The following is a 21,990-nucleotide window of genomic DNA, read 5'->3' as shown; positions in this document are numbered from 1 at the left end:
ACCTGCCTGCTGAAATCTCAATTAAATCAAACATTGATTGGAAAACCTTTCATCATATAACTCAGTGGTTCCTAACCCAGGGGTGCTAAATTACTAAAAAGGTAAATGTGAATCTTGCAGAACTTTCCCAAATTGGAATTGGCTTGAAAAAATATGAATGATTTAATCTCTAGCAAACACAACATTTCGTAGGTTACAGATACATCAGTTAATCAGGGGTCCTTGTTCCCCCCAGGGACCCATATTTTTTAAGTTGCACTATACAAAAATCCGCCATTTCCTGGTTGCTATATTTCTAATAGTTTGCCTAATTTCAGTTTATGTGACAAAATAGTGTAGAAAATCATTGTACCATCTAAACCGCTGTGAAATATATTTTCCATAACCAAAAATATTGTTGTTTCAGCTGTTTGAAGTACTTGTACAAAACCGAAAGCAAAAGACCAAAACTTAATAACGGGAAGCATAGAAATAGCTTACATAGAACTGATCTACTGCTTCTTAGACTTTCAAGCAGAATGATAGATCTATAACAAATGTGAATTTGGTCAGGTCGGGAAAAAGTTACATATTTCCACTTTAAGACCAACTGAAGAAATGTGGATTATAGATCTGTCATTCTCATTGAAAGCAAGTCTAAGAAGCAGTAGATTGGTTCTAGGTGCACTATTTAGATGCTTCCCGTTCTTAAGTTTCCTTTTTGTGTCTTTTACTTTCGGTTTTGTACACCAGCTTTAAGAATTTGTTCTTAACTGACTTGCCTAGTAAAATACAAAATAATATATATATCTTTTTATTTTATTTATGATAATGGATACATACAGTATATAAAACAGAATAATTATTGATAGAGGAAAGTCTTACAGCAGATATAAATTAGCAAAGTAGTGCAACAGCTTGAACAGAGAAAAACCTACAAATTATATGGAGAAATGCATGGATAAAGTATAAAAATAAAAAGTAATACAATTTTTAAAAATTAAAACAAGAGCAATTGTTTTACATAGGCTACTTAGAGGCCTACCCATTAAAAACTGTTAACGGTACCTGAACTGTATTCGGTTACAAAGAGTACATTTATAAGGGTCCAATCTAAAGTTTAGAAGACATGGAGACAACAATCAGATAGAATATTTAGAAATGAGCTGATGTACAGATGTAGAGGGGAGAAGGAACTTGAAATGAGCTGATGTACAGATGTAGAGGGGAGAAGGAACTTGAAATGAGCTGATGTACAGATGAAGAAGGAACTTGAAAGCAAAATGAATTAGCTGAAAGAGATGAAAAGTGAGATGTAAGATCAAATTGAGAAAAATAAATAAAAGTTTATCACACAAAGCAGCTGGTTTAAAAGTTATCCTCCGTCCCGATGGGAATTCAATAAATATCTAACGTTCTACAGTAAATTCTATAAAAATAATTGAATGTATTTTCTTCAAAACTAGCTTGCAACGATAGATGGAAATAAACTAGCAATTGTGCTTGCTGCCGCAGTGTGACGTGAGCAGAAAAGGTAACTTGTTAACCAGCGCATCTGTACGTTCATGGTATCAAAAGACAGAAATTAAAGACATAACAAATCTAATTAGGAGTAAATAAAACAATAGACACTGTAATAGTGAACAATTTAATGCTACTAAAGATTGATAACGTCTTACCATTTCTTGTATGTGGTCATGTTTGGTGTCCCTGGCATGAGGTCTCCCAATGCAAGAGGCTGGACCTGCATCTGTGAGTCACATGGAGGAGAGATTGATGATGGATACAAATAAGGTTAATACTACACAGTAACTGCCTGAGTCCAAACAGGACACTTATGTTATCCTGTTAATTGTTAGGAAGACATACTGTAGTACAACACTTTAAAACAGCCAGCAACTCCAATGGGAGTTTTCAGTTACACCACAAATAACAAACTAAGTGTGACAAAATTCGGCAAAACGGTCTAATATTCAATATCTGCGGGGTGACAGAGTAAACAATTTGCCAGTCAATGAACAAATGTAGATAGCTACTTTACTGTACAAGGAGGTCCACCATTGTATCGGGTTTACACAGAAATGCAAGTGACAAACAACAACCTTTCTTGCAATCTTAACTTTAAGCTCAGCTTTCAAAATCATTCTAAAACCAACAATCAGTTACATTTATAGTGCAACACATTTCGATTACAGTTTTTTCTGTTAAAGCATCTACAGTATGGGAATAGCACAAGCCCAATAGCATCAGAGCGTTAACAGCAATGCAAGGACAATGACAAACACTGAGATATGAGTTGAGTGAGTTCTCAACGACCTTTGTGTCACAACAGATGCATGGACATCCTAAAGATAGTGCAGTCCTTGAAATGCAAAGGAGAATCATGTTACACAGCAGAACAGTGGTAAGGTGTCCAGCCATCATTCCTTCTATCTGACAGACAGAACACAGTGTTGATAACACGAGAAGACTGGACAGCTGAGAATGGGGACGTATAAAGAAAGGTTGAGCCTAGAATAGACTGCTCAAGTATTGAGACTAAGTAAGGAGCTTGATGAGAGGGAGTGTGGTCCTCTGTAGCTCAGTTGGTAGAGCATGGCACTTGCAACACCAGAATGGGGGGTTAGATTCCCGGGAGCATACGCACGTTGAGTTGCTGTAGATAAAAGCGTCTGTTAAATTGCATATATTTTATATTATAAACCAGGTAGTTTGGGTCCTGGATGCTGATTGTCTGAAAGCCATGGTATACTAGACATTATAAACTGGGTGGTTCGAGCCCTGAATGCTGATTGGCTGACAGCCATGGTATATCAGAACGTATACCACATGTATGACAAAACATTTATTTTTACTGCTTTTAGTGCTGATTACGTTGGTAACCAGTTTATAATAGCCATAAGGCACCCTGTAGTATATGGTCAATATCCCACAGCACTGCGTAAGAACAGCCCTTAGCTGTGGTATATTATCCATATACTACACACCCCTGGGCCTTCTTGCTTAAATATACCATGTGTATGACACAAAATTACTTGTTTACTGTTCTAATTATGTTGGTAACCAGTTTATAATTACAATAAGACACCTCCGGGGTTCGTGGTATATGGCCAATATACCACACCTCCTTGGGCCTTACCGCTTAATTCAAACATTTGAGGGTTGTGGGTCATGGTCGATTTTATAGGCTTGAAATGTATTAGCTGATGGGTTGCAGGGTGTTACATTATCCTCATGGTAAAGAATAGTGATAGTCTTGGCTTACAATACGTTGCTTCTTTTGAAATCCATCTTCGAGAGAGATAGAGAACATAATTTGTTTTTAACCATCTACTGATATTGTTTTAGGGTAAAAACTCACTGTTTTGTCATTATCAGTATGTGAACCCTCCTGTAGTGACAGAAATTAATTTCCCGACAGCTGGGAATTGGACACCTAACAGTGTCATTGAGGAGTAGCATGTGGAAGTAAAGTAAGGAACCTCAAGGCTGAATGCACAAGGTGTGAAATTGTAGGAGTCAAAGGTGCTCCTCTATGTGCTCCTGAAGAGGTCTAAGGAGGGAAACGCTCTCTGGTGATGACAACCACTTATACAGTATTATCACCTCGTAGACAACTTGTAGACAGCTTCACACTAATGCACTGACAGCCATCTTGACCTTTAACAGCACGTTACTACAAATCTAAGACCTTATTATGCCCCTTGGGTCAGCACCTTACATACTACTCTACACAGACGTTTCTAACCTGATTAGTCAGCACCTTACTCAAGTTATTTAAAACATTTTACATTTTGAGTCCCCCTTGTTAAAACTAGCATGAGTTTCTTGAAAGTGACATGTACATGTACTGCCAAAATAAAGGAAACACTTGAGTAAACGAGGGCAACAAAGTATATTGAAAGCAGGTGCTTCTACACAGGTGTGTTTCCTAAGTTAGTTAAGCAATTAAAACCCTATCATGCTTAGGGTCATGTATAAAAATGCCCAGTTACCCATTATTTAGGCTACCATGGCTAGAAGAAAAGATCTCAGTGACTTTGAAAGAGGGGTCTCAAAGGAGCATAGGGGGATTTAAAGGTTGTGTGTGTCTCAGTCACCAGATCTCAACCCAACTGAACACTTATGGGAGATTCTGGAGCAGCGCCTGAGACAGAGTTTATCACCACCGTCAACTAAACAGCAAATGATGTCATTTTTCATGGAAGAAATGTTGTCGCATCCCTCCAATAGTGTTCCAGAGATTTGTAGAATCTATGTTCTGGCAGGTTGTTGTGGCCCAACGCCCCTATTAGGACACTTTATGCTGGCGTTTCCTTTATTTTGGCAGTTTACATTTTATCAGACGCTCTTATCCAGAATGACTGGATATTTTGGCAGTTACCTGTACATGTCACTTTCAAGAAACTCATGCTAGTTTTAACAAGGGGGACTCAAAATGTTAAATGTTTTAAATAACTTGTGTAAGGTGCTGACTAATCAGGTTAGAAACGTCTGTGTAGAGTAGTATGTAAGGTGCTGACCCAAGGGGCATAATAAGGTCTTATATTTGTAGTAACGTGCTGTTAAAGGTCAAGATGGCTGTCAGGGCATAAGTGCATATATTTTCATACTTTGCTCCATTTGTGGCTTAAATTAATTGAATTATGGGCTCTTCATAAACTGTACACCCAAAGAACAATTTCACAGGATTATTTTTGTCATCAAGGACAAAGGGAAGGAAACTATGTCACGTCAACAAGATGAGGTCTAGTTTAATACTTCAGTAGCTGTTACAATGCATAGAAGAGTGACCTTGTCTTGGTGAACAAAAGACAGCTGCACTTGTCATAAGAACCCTATTGTGAGTTTACGCACTGCAACAACACTTTCTCGTGTCCCCCCCCAAGTGTTCACAATGAGCATAACCGGGTATTTCTTAACAAATAATGGACATACATTACTTATGGTTTCAAACTGTTTTTGGAACTAACTTACTTTGTGTCATTGCACGTTAAAATATATAATTGGATTAATTCCCATTGGTCAAATATACATGCTTGGCATTTTTAGATAACTACAGTGCTTGAGACTGCCCTATGATCAAGTGGGCTTTCAATGCAGCCAATTTCTCCCCTCCTCTGTCCACCCTGGAATAGCCTGTTGTTAGAACAAGCCTGATAGGTCAAAAGAGGTATACACCTCTAGCCCCAAATACAGATCTTTTGAAATAATCAGTCTAATTCATGTCCTGACATGGCCCATCTCCATATAGGGCTGATCAACACTCTATAAAGAGTGATGGAGACCAGGGCAGACAGACCAGGGGAGACACAAGGCACTGGACATCCTGAAGGTAAGCATATAGAGGCAGTCTGCTGAGGAGGGCAAAGATTATCATCACAGGACCTAACAATAGTCATTACCGCATTTAAACTGGCAAGTTGATTGATATGGGTCTTTATATTTGTCTATTTCATTCTCAGTAGAGATCCTTTCCAACGTATCCAAGGTGTGACCAACAACAGGTAAGAATCATAATCCTCTAAAAGAGGTTCTACAACCCGCCTCCTAGTGGTTTGTGTGAAGTCTTTTAATGTGTTTCATGAAAACTATTAACAAATTCTTATTCTAATGCCATTTTTTATTTTGGTCTGTACTCAATCTAGTCAACTTGTATATATGATGCATAATACATCTTCCTGTACAGTAATTACATGTAGTCAGTGTCATCACTAACACAAGCTGTAGATTTGAGCTACAGTGGACCTAGCTACTTTTGGTCTGCTGTGAACCTCACACGTTTTGGTTTATTTTCAATGTGCTATTGGTTTGCTGACCGTCATATTGTTCAGATAAAGTCTTATCAATCTAGGATTCTAAATCTGGTAGCCTACTGGTGTTCTGCCTCGACATGATTTTTTAAGCTATTATTTAAAAGTTCTATTGGTCTGCCATGCTACAGAATACTACTCATATAAACAGTATATACATACAGTGAAACTAATATTTCAATTAATTTAGGTCTTTGTGGGTAACATTTTTGGGACCAATTTAAATAATAATTTAAGTATTAAGGCTAATTTACAAGTATAGTGTAGAGAATCATTGTACCTTCTAAAACGATGTGAAATAACTTTTACATAACCACAAATATTTATATTTTCAGCTTTTTGAAGCTGTTGTACAAAACCGAAAGTAAAATACACAAAAACTAAACTTAAGAACAGGAAGCATAGAAATAGCGCATATAGAGCAGATATACCGCTTCCTAGCCTGGCTTTCAATGATCACGACATATCTATAACACATATTTCTATGCTAATTTGGTTGGGTCGCACAAATAGTGACATATTGCAGCTTTAAGTTTGAGAACAGTTTGTTATGAGAATCCTAACATACAACAAACCTTGGCAAAAGTGAGAAGACAGCCACATGTAAATCTGTAGTTTAGCAAATGTAACCTAATAATACATACACAAATACGTACATATCTACAACAAATACATGATATTATTCCAACTCAAACCTGGTACTGTGTGTAATATATACATATGTATGTGTTCAATGCTCTTTTCCTGCCTGCACAGGTTTAAGAATGGGGGACGCGTTGATGGCAGAGTTTGGCGGCGCAGCTTCCTATCTGCGTAAGTCAGACAAGGAGCGTATGGAATGCCAGACTAGACCCTTTGACATAAAGAGAGAGTGCTATGTGCCAGACCCTGAGGTTGAGTACGTCAAGGCCACAATCACCAGCAGAGATGGGGCTAAAGTCACCGTTGATACTGAGTTTGGAAAGGTAAATATTTTGATGAAAAGCATTTCTGAAAATATATGCCCTGGAGAAAATCACCAGATAATATATTTTCTACTAGGATAACTCTATGATTGAGGAACAGTTAGTTATAAACTGATATAAGTGATGTGCTTTACTGTTGACTATAAACATTCTTCTCACAAGAGATAGCAAAGAGCAGAATCCTGACATGAGATCTTTAACTTTTATGCAAATCAGGCATTACATGTAAATGGTTGATTTATGAAAATTCAACATTGTATGCAATCTCAAGATTGGATTTGTCTCAAAAGTGAATACCTCTACACTGTGAAAATGAAACAAAATCATTGAATTTGCCCATCTTTCAGACTGTTACTGTGAAGGAGGATGACGTTCACCCCCAGAACCCGCCAAAGTTTGATAAAATTGAGGACATGGCGATGTTCACCTTCCTGCACGAGCCTGCTGTGCTGTTTAACCTCAAAGAGCGTTACGCAGCCTGGATGATCTACGTAAGTCATGCCTGCCTGCTAATATCTCCATTAAATCAAACATTCATTCAAATAAAACTAAATCTGCATCTCCCTCGTCTTCCACAGACCTACTCAGGGCTGTTCTGTGTCACTGTCAACCCCTACAAGTGGCTGCCAGTGTACGATCAGTCTGTTGTCAATGCATACAGAGGCAAGAAGAGGACAGAAGCTCCTCCTCACATCTTCTCCATCTCTGACAATGCCTACCAGTACATGTTGTCAGGTAAAATATCACTTTTCATTTTCCTCTACATTGGCATATCAAAAGATTTTTGTGTGATGACACATTTACTGATACTTCTCTTTCAACAGACAGGGAAAATCAGTCTGTTCTTATCACGTAAGTACATCAACCAAAGGTTATATTGATTTGAGGCTATTTATAATTAAGATAAATTCTGAGACGTTTGTATTTTCAATCCCAGTGGAGAATCCGGTGCTGGAAAGACTGTGAACACCAAGAGGGTCATCCAGTACTTTGCCAGCATTGCTGCTGTCGGCGGAAAGAAAAGTGCTGCAGAAGAAAAAAAGGTAAATAGAATGCAAATGTTCATCATTATCGATCCCAAATGAAGCATTCTTCATGGCTGGATGAGCATATGTTGACAAAATCCATTTTTATTCATGGAGTATTTGGTGTTCATTGCAGCATTTTCACACTGTATGGATGTTGGTTTCTAGGGGACGCTGGAGGATCAAATCATCCAGGCCAATCCTGCCCTGGAGGCTTTTGGTAATGCCAAGACCATCAGGAATGACAACTCCTCTCGATTCGTAAGTTTGGTCTTGTTTGCAGTCAAAGACCATTCAAATCTTATCATAAATGTTCATCTGATCCACTATCTTCTGTATTTGAATTTTATTAGGATAATACTTTTATTAGGATTCCCATTAGTTGATGTCATGACGTCAGCTAATCTTCCTCGGGTCCATCAGCTAATCTTCCCTTTGGGACTGTATGTATGCAACAGTTCTGGGTTTAAATAGTATTTGTTTTATTTCAAATACTTTGTGTTTGATCGAGCCTGCCAAGAGTGTGAAAGGTGTGATTTAAACTTTTGGGACTATTCCATCAGTTCCATTACACCAACGCAAGCGCAATCAAGCACACCTATTCAAAAAGAAAACAAATACTACTTAAACCCAGATCTGGTGTGCTAAATCATTTCTGCTTTGACAATAACTTACAGGGTAAATTCATCCGAATTCATTTTGGAGTCACTGGGAAGCTTTCGTCTGCTGACATTGAGACTTGTGAGTACAATAGTATATTTGCTCAGAATTGAACAGATCTCTTTGACAGGAAACACATTAATACCAAAAGCACTTTTCAATACTGATCAGATCTTCTGGAGAAGTCACGTGTAACTTTCCAGCTCAAGGCTGAGAGAGACTATCACATCTTCTACCAGATCCTGTCCCAAAAGAAACCAGAACTGCTGGGTGAGTATTAAATCATCAAAAACTACTGAGCAGGGTTAAGGTCTAATTCTGAACTCAACTGAGAACTTCTGATTACAGATTTATTGGATCCCATGACAAAGATGAGCAAAACAAATACTGTATAATATAAATAATACAAATACTGTGCATTAAAAAAAAAATTATATACATTTTATACTAATTAAATTGCTCAGAGAAAGAGATTTTGTTTATCAAAATCCTTGTGAGGACAACAACACTGAGCCTTTTTCTAAAATGACATTGGATAACACATTGGGAGGGATCTTAGACCAGCGGTTCCCAAACTGTGGGGTGCGCCCTGGTCGGGAGGGGGGGCCCTTACACTATATTATGTTATGGCCTATTCCACAGCCTGAACACAAATCAAACTGTGCTGTTCGATTATTTTCAGAGATGCTACTCATCACCAGCAATCCCTATGACTATGCCTTCATCTCCCAAGGAGAGATTGCTGTAACTTCCATTAATGATGCAGATGAGCTGATGGCTACTGATGTGAGTAAAATATGTTCATGAACACTGTATGTGCTTGTAAGTAAGCATTTCACTGCAAGGTTGTATTCAGGGCATGTGACAAATAAAATGTGATTTGATTTTGATTTATTCCACTTATATCCAACTCTATCTCCATTTCAAAACAATGGCTTTAATTTCGAAACTAGGATGCCTTTAATGTGCTTGGATTCTCCCAAGAAGAGATTAATGGCATCTATAAGCTGACTGGGGCCATCATGCACTACGGCAACCTGAAGTTCAAGAATAAGCAGCGGGAGGAGCAAGCAGAGGCAGATGGCACTGAGGGTGAGCACCGATTAAAAACCTCTCACTTTAACATAAAGTAATGTCTGAAAAATCTGACGGTCAGATTGCCTCCTCCAACCATAAAACTTTGCCTTTCCAGATATTGACAAAGCCGCATATCTGATGGGCCTGAACTCTGCTGACCTGGTCAAGGGGCTGTGTCACCCAAGGGTCAAAGTAGGAAATGAGTGGGTCACCAAAGGTCAGAGTGTCGACCAGGTGAGTCTCAAGAAAGTTGTACATTTCCAGGAGATAATAATTTTGAGCATAAAACTTCTGTTTAGAGTTGCTAATATTTTCATGCCTGTGATTCCCCATTGACGATGCTTTTTAGTCCAGGGCCTGATCTGTGTCTGGGAAACTGTCCCTATGCGTTTATGTGGAGCCTACGTTCTGGTCAATTATTTTCTCAATATTTTGTAGGTGTACTACTCCATTGGTGCACTGGCAAAGAAAATTTACGAGAACATGTTCCTCTGGATGGTGATTAGAATCAACCTTACTCTGGACACAAAGAACGCTCGCCAGCACTACATTGGTGTGCTGGACATTGCCGGCTTTGAGATCTTTGATGTGAGTGTTTGATGTACATTTTATAAATAGGACACGTCATAAAACGATTCATCTAAAACATTACAGCTGACAAAATAAAGTAACTGTAAACTTCTATTTCAGTTCAACACCTTTGAGCAGCTGTGCATCAACTTCACTAATGAGAAGCTGCAGCAGTTCTTCAACCACCACATGTTTGTGCTGGAGCAGGAAGAGTATAAGAAAGAGGGCATCGTCTGGGAGTTCATTGACTTCGGCATGGACTTGGCTGCCTGCATTGACCTCATTGAAAGGGTCAGTGTCTTCAGTTTCGCAGTAGTTTAATATATATGATTGAATCTGATTTCAAACATCACAAGAGCAATCTTCCTAAATGTGTTTCAACAACAACTTATTCTCATATTTATTCACTATGCTTTTGCCTTAGTATTCATTTATTTTCATTCATTTTCCCCTTTCAGCCCATGGGTATCATGTCCATCCTTGAAGAGGAGTGCATGTTCCCCAAGGCCAGTGATTCTACATTCAAAGCTAAGCTGTATGAGAACCATCTGGGCAAAAATGCATGCTTCCAGAAGCCTAGGATTATTAAGGGTAGACCAGAGGCCCATTTCTCCCTGGTTCACTATGCTGGCATTGTTGACTACAACATTGGTAACTGGCTGGTGAAGAACAAGGACCCGCTGAATGAGACTGTGGTCGGACTGTTCCAGAAGTCAAGTCTTAAGTTCCTGGCCAACCTCTTTGTGAGCTATGCTGGAGCAGAAGGAGGTACTATGTGTTTTTATCGGCAAAGACTACAAACCACCAAAATAAATACAAATGTACATGACAATAATATATTTAATTGATATCATTATTATCCAGGTGCTGAAGAAAAAGCGGCTGGAGGAAAGAAGAAGAAAGGTTCTTCCTTCCAGACTGTGTCTGCATTGCACAGGGTAAATCTGACTTTAAATCAATATACTTCTGATGTTTTCAAATGGCAGAAAATAACAAATGTATTATATTTGTGCTAAATCTGACATGTCAGTTTGTTGTGGATTGGCATGTTAGCATTAAATGCTCTTTTGACTCGTGAGGTACTGAAAGTAATTTATGGAAAATTCTACATTTGACACACTCACAGGAGAACTTGGGTAAACTCATGACCAACTTGAGGTCTACTCACCCCCACTTTGTGCGTTGCCTCATCCCCAACGAGACCAAGACTCCTGGGGCCATGGAGAATCCTCTGGTCATGCACCAGCTGCGCTGTAACGGTGTGCTGGAAGGCATCAGGATCTGCAGAAAGGGCTTCCCCAACAGGATCCTGTATGCTGACTTCAAACAAAGGTACAAATTATTATGCATTTCCTGTCCAAAATAAATTCAACTGTTTACCTATTAAGGTGTTCCATTTTGGAAGATAATTGCTTTCTGATTTAAATTCAGATACCGCATCCTCAATCCAAATGCTATCCCTGAGGGTCAGTTCATTGACAACATGAAGGCCGCAGAAAAACTGCTGGGCTCTCTGGACATTGACCACACCCAGTACAGATTAGGACACACTAAGGTACGTTCCCTAAATAGATGAAAAGCAATAAGACCTGTTGGACCTGCAGCAATTACGGGGTCCAAGCAGTATATTACCACTAGGTTCACCTGAGAAATGCCTCTTGAAATAACTGATGATACTGAGCATGCTTACTACATATCATCTGTCTCCAGGGGAAATGGATCAAGTCAAGAGATAAAAATATTTACCATGTAGTAGATCCATATCTGGCAATATATAAGATATTAAAAGCATTGTGGCCATACTTTTTTAGATGTACAGAAAGTTAATGTTTTTTGTTTTTTTTTAAACGCCCATTTTTTTTTAAAATATTTTTTTTCTCTCTCTGTCATGCTTGGACAGAAGTTGTAAAATCAATTGCACATTACAGGGCCAACTTGTGGTCAATTTGTGCCATTTTCACAGAGGCAAGAAATTAGCAATCTAAACATGACTACTAAATTTTATAAATCTGGGAGATACCACATTCAAGTTATTTATGGTCAACTGGCAGAAAAAATACATTCGTACAAATACAAGACGATCCAACCACCACATTATGGCCTTTGTGTATCATTAGGTGTTCTTCAAGGCTGGTCTCCTGGGTACCCTTGAGGAGATGAGAGATGACCGTCTCGCTCTCATCATCACTGGCATGCAGGCCCGATCACGTGGTCTTCTTGCCAGAATTGAGTTCCAGAAAATCGTTGACCGCAGGTTGGAATAAGAATAGATAAAACTTCTGCAGACAATATGGTGGAGGTGGAAAAGGGTGTATAAAAAGCTACTTCTATTCCATTTCACAGGGATGCCTTGCTTGTGATCCAATGGAACATTCGTGCCTTCATGGGTGTCAAGAATTGGCCCTGGATGAAGATGTACTTCAAGATTAAACCTCTGCTGAAGTCAGCAGAGACTGAGAAGGAGATGGCCAACATGAAGGAAGAATTCCTGAAGCTTAAAGAGGCTTATGCTAAAAGTGAAGCCCGTAGAAAGGAGCTGGAAGAGAAGATGGTCTCCCTTATCCAAGAGAAGAATGACCTGCAGATAGCTGTCCAAACTGTGAGTAACTTTAACTGCACTACAGTTACGTTTCTGCACTCACATCCTTTGTCAAAATTGCCTTAGCTCGCTAGAGAAATGTAAAAACAGAGAAAGAGGAGACATGATTTGCTAAATAGGTATGTACAATCAGTGGAGCATTTGTAGTCTCCAAATATTTTGCCACCAAACAAACTTCTGAGCTTTGGAGAATTTGATATACTTACAATATATTGACACATTCACAGTCAGAAGACACTATTGGTGATGCTGAAGAGAGATGCGAGGGTCTGATCAAGAGCAAAATCCAGCTTGAGGCCAAAGCCAAAGAGCTGACAGAAAGACTGGAGGATGAGGAGGAGATGAATTCAGAGCTGACTGCTAAGAAGAGGAAGCTGGAAGATGAGTGCTCAGAACTCAAGAAGGACATTGATGATCTGGAGCTCACTCTGGCTAAAGTGGAGAAGGAAAAGCATGCCACAGAGAACAAGGTAAAAGTTGTTCTTCATTCATTGTTCAAACTCCAATTGATTGTTTTGGATGAAAGCGTAATGACATTGTTTCCTTAGGTTAAAAACCTGACTGAAGAGATGGCAGCTCTGGACGAAATCATTGCCAAGCTGACCAAGGAGAAGAAGGCTCTGCAGGAGGCTCATCAGCAAACGTTGGATGACCTGCAGAGTGAGGAGGACAAGGTCAACACGCTGACCAAGGCCAAAGCCAAACTGGAACAGCAAGTTGATGATGTGAGTACCAAATAGGAAATAAAAAATGACAACAAAGTAAGTAATATTCTAAAATAGGCTACAATAGAATATTGTTTGATATATCCTTTATCAGCTTGAAGGGTCTCTGGAGCAAGAGAAGAAGGTGAGAATGGACCTAGAGAGAGCCAAGAGAAAGCTGGAAGGAGACTTGAAGTTGACCCAGGAGAGCCTAATGGACCTGGAGAACGACAAGCAGCAACTGGAGGAGAGAATGAAGAAGTAAGATCACAACCCACAAAATCTAATGAATAATTCCTTTACAGAAAGCTCTAAAATGTGTGCTTTACTTATCAGGAAGGACTTTGAGACGAGCCAACTCAACAGCAAGATTGAGGATGAGCAGGCCATGAGTGCACAACTCCAGAAGAAACTGAAGGAGCTGCAGGTATTTTAATAGTATTGTTGAAAAGGTCATCTTTTTGTTACACTTGTTTATGTTTTGTTCTTACCAAAACATTTGAATTCCAACCATTTCAGGCCCGCATTGAAGAGCTGGAGGAAGAGCTTGAGGCTGAGAGAGCTGCCCGTGCCAAGGTGGAAAAACAGAGGGCAGACTTGTCCAGAGAGCTGGAAGAGATCAGTGAGAGGCTGGAGGAAGCAGGTGGAGCCACTGCTGCTCAGATTGAGATGAACAAGAAGAGGGAGGCTGAGTTCCAGAAGGTGCGCAGAGACCTTGAAGAGGCTACTCTGCAGCATGAGGCTACAGCTGCCACTCTGAGGAAGAAAAATGCTGACAGTGTGGCTGACCTGGGAGAGCAGATTGACAACCTTCAGAGAGTGAAGCAGAAGCTGGAGAAGGAGAAGAGTGAGCTCAGGCTGGAGCTGGATGATGTGGTCTCCAACATGGAGCAGATTGTGAAGTCCAAAGTATGTGGTATCACTGAGCAATCATAAAATGCATTATCGGTACATGCTTTTTAATGATGGAATCTAGTGAAGGTGTTCTGTCATTCAAAAAACAAATCTGTTTTTAGACAAACTTGGAGAAAATGTGCCGCACTCTCGAGGACCAGATGAGTGAATACAGGACGAAAGCTGAGGAAGGACAGCGATCCATCAATGATTTCACCATGCAGAAAGCAAAGCTTCAAACTGAGAATGGTATATTAACTAAAAACCTGGACATTCACATGAACAGCAACAACAAATAACCAAATAAGTAATATCATTTGAAATAATTAGAATTGCATTAAAACAGGTGAACTTGCCAGACAGCTGGAGGAGAAGGACTCTCTGGTCTCCCAACTGACCAGAGGTAAGCAGTCCAACGTTCAGCAGATTGAAGACCTCAAGAGACAACTGGAGGAGGAAGTCAAGGTATTTATACTAAAAATGCAGTGTCAATAATCAACTTCATTTAACCTCCGGCATAATTTGATTCTTTACAAAATGTCCTTACCAGGCAAAGAACGCACTTGCCCATGCAGTGCAGTCTGCTCGCCATGACTCAGACCTGCTGAGGGAGCAGTATGAGGAGGAGCAGGAGGCCAAGTCTGAGCTGCAGCGTGGCATGTCCAAGGCTAATGCTGAAGTGGCTCAGTGGAGAACCAAGTATGAAACTGATGCCATCCAGAAGACCGAGGAGCTTGAAGATGCAAAGTAAGGATGCTTAATTTTAATTATTATACAAAAGTATTGTAACCAATAGAATGTTATATATATATGGGGGATACCGATTCAGAAATGGCTGAAGAATTGGAACATTTACCTGGTTAACTCTGCAAATAGCACTGCTGGGTGATCTGATCTCATAGTCAATCGATCAATAAAATAATAATACACTTAGCAAAAATGGTTATCTTTAATTTACAATCTGTAGAAACTAAGAGAATAGAAAGAAAGGTTCAGAACTTTTGTGAAACATCACAATTGTATGGTGTTCAGAGATAGATGGGAGGGGTTGAGGGTAGCTGAGAGATGGGACTAAAAACAAACAAAAGATAACTCATGTAAAATATACTGCGTCTGTAAAATGTATATAGTATGTATAAGATGGAAGTAAGAGTGTTGTTGTTGTCGTCCATTAGTTTACTCCAATTAGGGGAGGGATGGTAGGGTTTGGGGAAAATAATAGACGAACACATTTAAAAAATATATACATTTAATAATATATCTTTATAAAAAATATATATATGGGGGATTGGAAAGTATGCAGACAATTACATTGATAGAAGCCACAATCTATTTGCAATATTGAAGCTGACAAAAAAAAAGGAAGCAAGGTTTCTTTCTTACTTTCTCTTACTTTTAAAGCTATTCAACCTTGGCTGAATTAGTGACACACAAATGTACATGATGATACATAGATTACCTGATATACAACCATTAAATATCAGACAGAAAAAAAGGCAGATGTCTTAAATGTTTCTCATCTATGTCAATCCAGGAAGAAGCTGGCTCAGCGTCTGCAGGATGCAGAGGAAGCTGTGGAAGCTGTTAATGCTAAATGCTCCTCCCTGGAGAAGACTAAACACAGACTCCAGAATGAGATTGAAGACCTCATGGTAGATGTGGAGAGATCTAATGCATCTGCTGCCGCTCTGGACAAAAAGCAAAGGAACTTCGACAAGGTAAGAAAATAAATTGTAGACAAGTCCTATTAGCCTTCCTATTAGCCTTCATTACCACTGTGATTATTATTTGACCCTGCTGGTCATCTATGAACATTTGAACATCTTGGCGATGTTCTGTTATAATCTCCACCCGGCACAGCCAGAAGAGGGCTGGCCACCCCTCATAGCCTGGTTCCTCTCTAGGTTTCTTCCTATGTTCTGGCCTTTCTAGGGAGTTTTTCCTAGCCACCGTGCTTCTACACCTGCATTGCTTGCTGTTTGGGGTTTTAAGCTGGGTTTCTGTACAGCACTTTGTGACATCAGCTGATGTAAGAAGGGCTTTAAAAATACATTTGATTGATTATAGTACATGATAGGGACAGCATGTAGCCTAGTGGTTAGAGAAGCGGGCCTTGAATCCCAGCTCAGATGAGAAAATCTGGCGTTGAATTAGCCGACAACCAGAAGGTTGCTGTCATCATCCTACATACCCTTGAGCAAGGCACTTCACCCCTATAATTGCTCCAGGGGAGTTGCACTGCGGCTGACCCATTGCATTCTGCCGTGTTTTCTCGGGGGCTTAGGTTGTGAGCATCGTTCTTCTGTAAGTTAATGGACAATAAAGTACATCTTATCCTAATAATATACCGTATTGAAACCACTTACGTTTCCAGGTCCTGGCTGAGTGGAAGCAGAAGTTTGAAGAGTCTCAGACTGAGCTGGAGAGCTCCCAGAAAGAGGCCAGATCTCTCAGCACTGAACTCTTCAAACTCAAGAACTCTTATGAGGAATCTCTGGATCATCTAGAGACCATGAAGAGGGAGAACAAGAACCTTCAAGGTCAGAGCATGTGCATTATTGCCTATATAACTTAGTTAATTAAAGATCAATATGTTATAGAGATCACAAAAATATTGTAGTTATTAGGCTTGGGTGTTTTTCCGTATGTACTGTATACCGGGGTATTTTGAAATACCGACGGTATGATTTTCAATACTGTAAATTTAACTATCTAAGATGTGCCAAATAAATATACACCAAAGGTAATACCGTATACCCCGGTATGAAGGTATGAACATCTGGATACAGCCCAACCCTACCAGTTGTCACAAAAAGATTTATGTAAAATTATATTTTTCCACAGAGGAAATTTCTGACTTGACTGAGCAACTTGGTGAGGGAGGAAAGAGCATCCATGAGCTGGAGAAGATCCGTAAACAGCTGGAGCAGGAGAAGGCTGAGATACAGTCAGCTCTAGAGGAAGCTGAGGTAAGAATAGAAAACATTTACTGATAGTGAAAGTACCAGAATTGAATTGTAAAATATTCTCAACTATGGGTGGCTGTGTTCTCATAGGGCTCCTTAGAGCATGAGGAGGGCAAGATCATGAGAGCACAGCTGGAGTTCAATCAGGTCAAAGCTGACATTGAACGGAAGCTAGTGGAGAAGGATGAGGAGATGGAGATGAATAAGAGGAACCAGCAGAGAGTGGTGGATACCCTGCAAAGCTCCCTGGAGTCAGAGACTCGCAGCAGGAATGAAGCTCTCAGGCTGAAGAAGAAGATGGAGGGAGATCTCAATGAGATGGAGATCCAGCTCAGCCAGGCTAACAGGCAGGCAGCAGAGGCCCAGAAGCAACTTAAGGGTCTTCATTCCCATCTGAAGGTAATACTTCAACACCATTGTGAATTAAAAACACTGCTTGTGCCTTCACAAAAAGCCAAACCACACTGTAAAACAATAAATATAGTAAAATCATAAATTCTCTCTACAGGATTCTCAAATGCAGCTGGATGATGCTCTTCGTGGCAATGATGACCTGAAGGAGAACATTGCTATTGTAGAGAGACGCAACAACCTGATGCAGGCTGAACTGGATGAGCTGAGAGCCATGGTGGAGCAGACGGAGAGAGGCCGCAAACTGGCTGAGCAGGAACTGCTGGATGTTAGTGAAAGAGTTCAGCTCCTGCACTCACAGGTAAGACGGTAATAGATAACAATTTGTGTTCTCCTTAAAATGTCTGCGATTTGAGACTTGTTGAGGTTAAATTAAAAGTAATTTGTCATATATATGTGTAGAACACCAGCCTGTTGAGCCAGAAGAAGAAGCTAGAAGGTGACACATCCCAGCTTCAGAATGAAGTGGAGGAAGCTGTGCAGGAGTGCAGAAACGCTGAGGAAAAGGCCAAAAAGGCCATTACTGATGCTGCCATGATGGCAGAGGAGCTGAAGAAGGAGCAGGACACCAGTTCTCATCTGGAGCGCATGAAAAAGAACATGGAGCAGACCATCAAGGACCTGCAGCACCGCCTGGATGAAGCTGAACAAATTGCAATGAAAGGTGGCAAGAAGCAGATCCAGAAGCTGGAGTCCAGAGTAAGTGTCTGAGGCCCAGCTTCATAATCTTCTATTAATTCCAAATATTTTTAAATATTTCTAGCTTTAATATTAAAAGCAGTGGTAACCAACAACGTAATTTGAAATAGTGTGTTAACATCCATCATGTCTTTCTAGGTGAGGGAGCTAGAGAGTGAAGTGGAAATGGAGCAAAGGAGGAGCAGTGATGCTGTGAAAGGTGTCCGTAAATATGAGAGACGCATCAAGGAGCTCACCTACCAGGTACATCATATATTTTAATTTGACAGTGCACTATTAACATGCTAAGAATCAAATGTAAGACACACAAATGACAATTTCTTCCCTTTATTTTTGGCTACAGACTGAGGAAGACCGTAAGAATTTGTCCCGTCTTCAGGACCTGGTGGACAAACTGCAGCTGAAGGTCAAATCCTACAAGAGAACTTCAGAGGAGGCTGTAAGTAGAAAACGTTCCATCATCCAACTGATGAATCTGTAATTCTCAAATTGTTGTTTGCAAGAAACTTAACATTATTCACAGGATTTTTAACATTCATATTTAACATTATTCACAGGAGGAACAAGCCAATTCCAGTTTGGGCAAGTTCCGCAAGATTCAGCATGAACTGGATGAGGCAGAGGAGAGGGCTGATATTGCTGAGTCTCAGGTTAACAAGATGAGAGCCAAGAGTCGTGATTCCGGCTCCAAGGTCAGTGAAGTTGCCTTTTCAATATACATAGTTGTAATGGTTATAATTAGGCAGATTCCCATTTGTAATGTATGGCAAAATCCTCAACCTTAAATAGCTTAGATCTGGGACTCTGTTTAATGGTCATTTCAATTCTCTATATTCACCCATTGATTCCTGAAGAAAATAAGTAACACATTAATTATTTGTTAAATTTTTACTAAGTAACTATACCTGTTGAAATTCCCAACGGTAAAATTTCAACCAGTGGTCACAGTATAAAACATTTTCTCATAATCAATCCATCTTCTCTGTCACAGAAAGGAAAGGATGAAGAGTGAGGCCAAGAGTTGTGATGTCAGCTCCCAGGTCAGTTCTTTCCATCAGAATAATTATATTGGTTTTCATTTGTCATGTACGACGATGGCCCCAACATCAATAGCTTTGTAAGTATTTGATGTCCAATAACCATACAACTACCTATAAAGTGTTATTCTATTATATTCTATACATTTGAATAATATTTCCTGTCATGGGTTAAAAAATGTTTTTTCAAAAGCATAATATTTATTGGTTTAAGTGGTGACTTACTGTGATGACAAGCAACGCATTTTTATTTACTTATAAATACTAGACATTTACTTAGATAAACACTAGACATCGTTGCTTCTTTCATTATTTTTGTAAAATCTTTAATTTACTAGTAAACAGTTTGTGTAATGCATGATGTTTGTAGTGTATTCTGTAAACTCAAACAAGGTGTCCCATTGTTTAATTTATAGTTGATGACCCACAGAATATTCTAAGAATGTTTTTAGTGTTCACAATAGTTAATTCACTTTGAACCTTTATCATTTTTCTGTCACAGAAATGTCATGATGAAGAGTGAAGCTCTCGGATGGACCTTACTGAACATCTCCTGACTATAGTGATATAGTTTTCTATATTCTCCATGTAACATGAGCAGAATAAAGAATAAAGTCAAGTTAAAATAGGCCTTCTGTGTTTAGCTTTTTTCTATTACAAACAGGAATTCCAGACATTTTATAAGCATGAAATCAACTATTATTTAACAAAATTAAGTAAACACTAGTTTTCATAGAATATACTGATAATTTACCCCCACAGAGGATCAGGAAAATAGACAAACCTCTCTGGCGGTGTTCCTGAGCCAAATTGTGTTACCTAAATCAGTGGCTTCCAACCAGGGGTACTTAGCCTATCCACAGTGGGTACTTGGGAAGACTCATGAGACCATAGGCCTACTGGTAAAATGCACGAGGGGGTACTTCAGTAGTATTCTGGCAGAGCAAAATTCAGTTGGTAGTACAGTAATCGAAAAAGGTTGGGAACTACCCTAAATGGACAGGTACATTGTTCAGAAAATACCTAATTAGACAGAAAGTGAAACTACTACCCACACCGATGAACAATATATGTTGTTTGCCTAAAACTTCGGATTTGTGAGGTTTCATGAGATTTTGATTAATATTAGATCATATTTGCATGTGACCCAACATTACATCCATGGAGTATCTTTATCTACTGACAAAAAGGCGCTAGAGTTTTAGCGTTTGTTGATTTTCCCTTGAAAGAAATCAACACAGCGACAATTATGTGGCAAGTGAATTTACACACATAAAATCATCAAAGATCAGTGGCTTAGCATCCTGTTGGCTATGTCCCCTGGACACTGGTTCCCGTTTTCTAAACGTTCTCAAAAAATCTGTCACTGAAATTCACACTTCTACTCAATACAACACATTGAATTTAACTTCCAACTGTTCACTGTATAATAGAATGCTGCATAGAATGGCTGATTTGCTCATATTTGCAAAGGCCTACCTGTGTTCCAGGCTGAATCACATCCGGCTGTGATTAGGAGTCCCATAGGGCGGCGCACAATTGGCCCAGCGTCGTCCGGGTTTGGCCGTCATTGTAAATAAGAATTAGTCCTCATCTGACTAGCCTATTTAAATAAAGGTTAAATAAAACAAATAAAAAAACATTTGGCTGGAGGAATGAATATATATGCATCATGATTTGCATGTCATTGTCAGTAAGGGAAAATTGCATGAAAGCTTCTTTACTCTTCAGACACACTTTCCCTCCTTACCTTACGCACTCTCTCTCCCTCCCTCTCATAAACACACACCACTCTCCCTCCCTCCCTCCCTCCCTCATATAAACATACATATCCCTCTCTCTCCCTCCCTCCCTCTCATAAACACACACACCACTCTCTCTGTCTCCCACACACACAACAATGACATTACTCAACTCCAAACTTTTAAAACATTAAGCAACAAACAGAATTTAAGGAGCACAAGAAACAAATGTATATATTTATAATTTGTATATAGTTTAGGCTTACATTAGGCCTACAGTGCATTCGGAAAGTATTCAGACCCCTTGATCTTTTCCACATTTTGTTACGTTACAGCCTTATTCTAAAATTGATTCAATATTTTTTTCCCTCAATCTACACACAATACCCCATAATGACAAAGCAAAAACAGGTTTCTATAAGTTTTTGCAATCGTATTAAAATATTACATTTACATAAGTATTCAGATCCTTTACTCAGTACTTTGTTGAAGCACCTTTGGCAACGATTACAGCCTCGAGTCCTCTTGGGCTACAAGCTTGGCACACCTGTATTTGGGGAGTTTCTCCCATTCTTCTCTGCAGATCCTCTCAAGCTCTGTCAGGTTGGATGGGGAGCATCGCTGCACAACTATTTTCAGGTCTCTCCAGAGATGTTCGTTCGGGCTCATGTCCGGGCTCTGGCTGGGCCACTCAAGGACATCCCGAAGCCACTCCTGCGTTGTCTTGGCTTTGTGCTTAGGATCATTGTCCTGTTGGAAGGTGAACCTTTGCCCCGCTCTGGAGCAGGTTTTCATCAAGGATCTCTCTGTACTTTGCTCCCATTCATCTTTCCCTCAATCCTGACTAGT

At 39.6% G+C, this 21,990-nt stretch overlaps 1 protein-coding gene and 1 long non-coding RNA gene across 2 annotated transcripts; one reads left to right on the top strand and one right to left on the bottom strand.

Annotated features, from left to right (window-relative positions):
• Positions 1 to 905: 905 nt before the first annotated feature.
• On the bottom strand, positions 906 to 11,400 carry LOC129823016 (uncharacterized). Its single transcript, XR_008754554.1, has 3 exons — positions 11,258 to 11,400; positions 1,659 to 1,729; positions 906 to 1,271 (listed from the first exon to the last, which is right to left on the bottom strand). It is a non-coding gene; the product is annotated as an uncharacterized LOC129823016 (long non-coding RNA).
• Positions 5,272 to 20,030, top strand: LOC129823014 (myosin-6-like). Its single transcript, XM_055881676.1, has 40 exons — positions 5,272 to 5,314; positions 5,445 to 5,486; positions 6,549 to 6,757; positions 7,105 to 7,248; positions 7,336 to 7,492; positions 7,582 to 7,609; positions 7,695 to 7,800; positions 7,951 to 8,043; positions 8,460 to 8,523; positions 8,614 to 8,712; positions 9,125 to 9,228; positions 9,396 to 9,534; positions 9,635 to 9,753; positions 9,958 to 10,107; positions 10,210 to 10,380; positions 10,548 to 10,857; positions 10,954 to 11,027; positions 11,216 to 11,421; positions 11,521 to 11,644; positions 12,207 to 12,343; positions 12,433 to 12,688; positions 12,916 to 13,158; positions 13,237 to 13,413; positions 13,508 to 13,653; positions 13,729 to 13,819; positions 13,912 to 14,301; positions 14,409 to 14,535; positions 14,633 to 14,751; positions 14,837 to 15,033; positions 15,821 to 16,004; positions 16,661 to 16,826; positions 17,131 to 17,255; positions 17,343 to 17,651; positions 17,761 to 17,964; positions 18,066 to 18,362; positions 18,501 to 18,605; positions 18,706 to 18,801; positions 18,920 to 19,054; positions 19,354 to 19,402; positions 19,902 to 20,030. The coding sequence occupies exons 3-39, from the start codon at positions 6,557 to 6,559 to the stop codon at positions 19,372 to 19,374; spliced, it is 5,814 nt and encodes a 1,937-aa protein (XP_055737651.1). The 5' UTR covers positions 5,272 to 5,314; positions 5,445 to 5,486; positions 6,549 to 6,556; the 3' UTR covers positions 19,375 to 19,402; positions 19,902 to 20,030.
• The last annotated feature ends 1,960 nt before the right edge of the window (positions 20,031 to 21,990 follow it).

The sequence above is a fragment of the Salvelinus fontinalis genome, chromosome 25, assembly GCF_029448725.1.
Source record: "Salvelinus fontinalis isolate EN_2023a chromosome 25, ASM2944872v1, whole genome shotgun sequence".
Taxonomy (NCBI): domain Eukaryota; kingdom Metazoa; phylum Chordata; class Actinopteri; order Salmoniformes; family Salmonidae; genus Salvelinus; species Salvelinus fontinalis.
The sequence above is the reverse complement of the archived record's forward strand: the minus strand, read 5'-3'. Positions and strand labels throughout refer to the sequence as shown.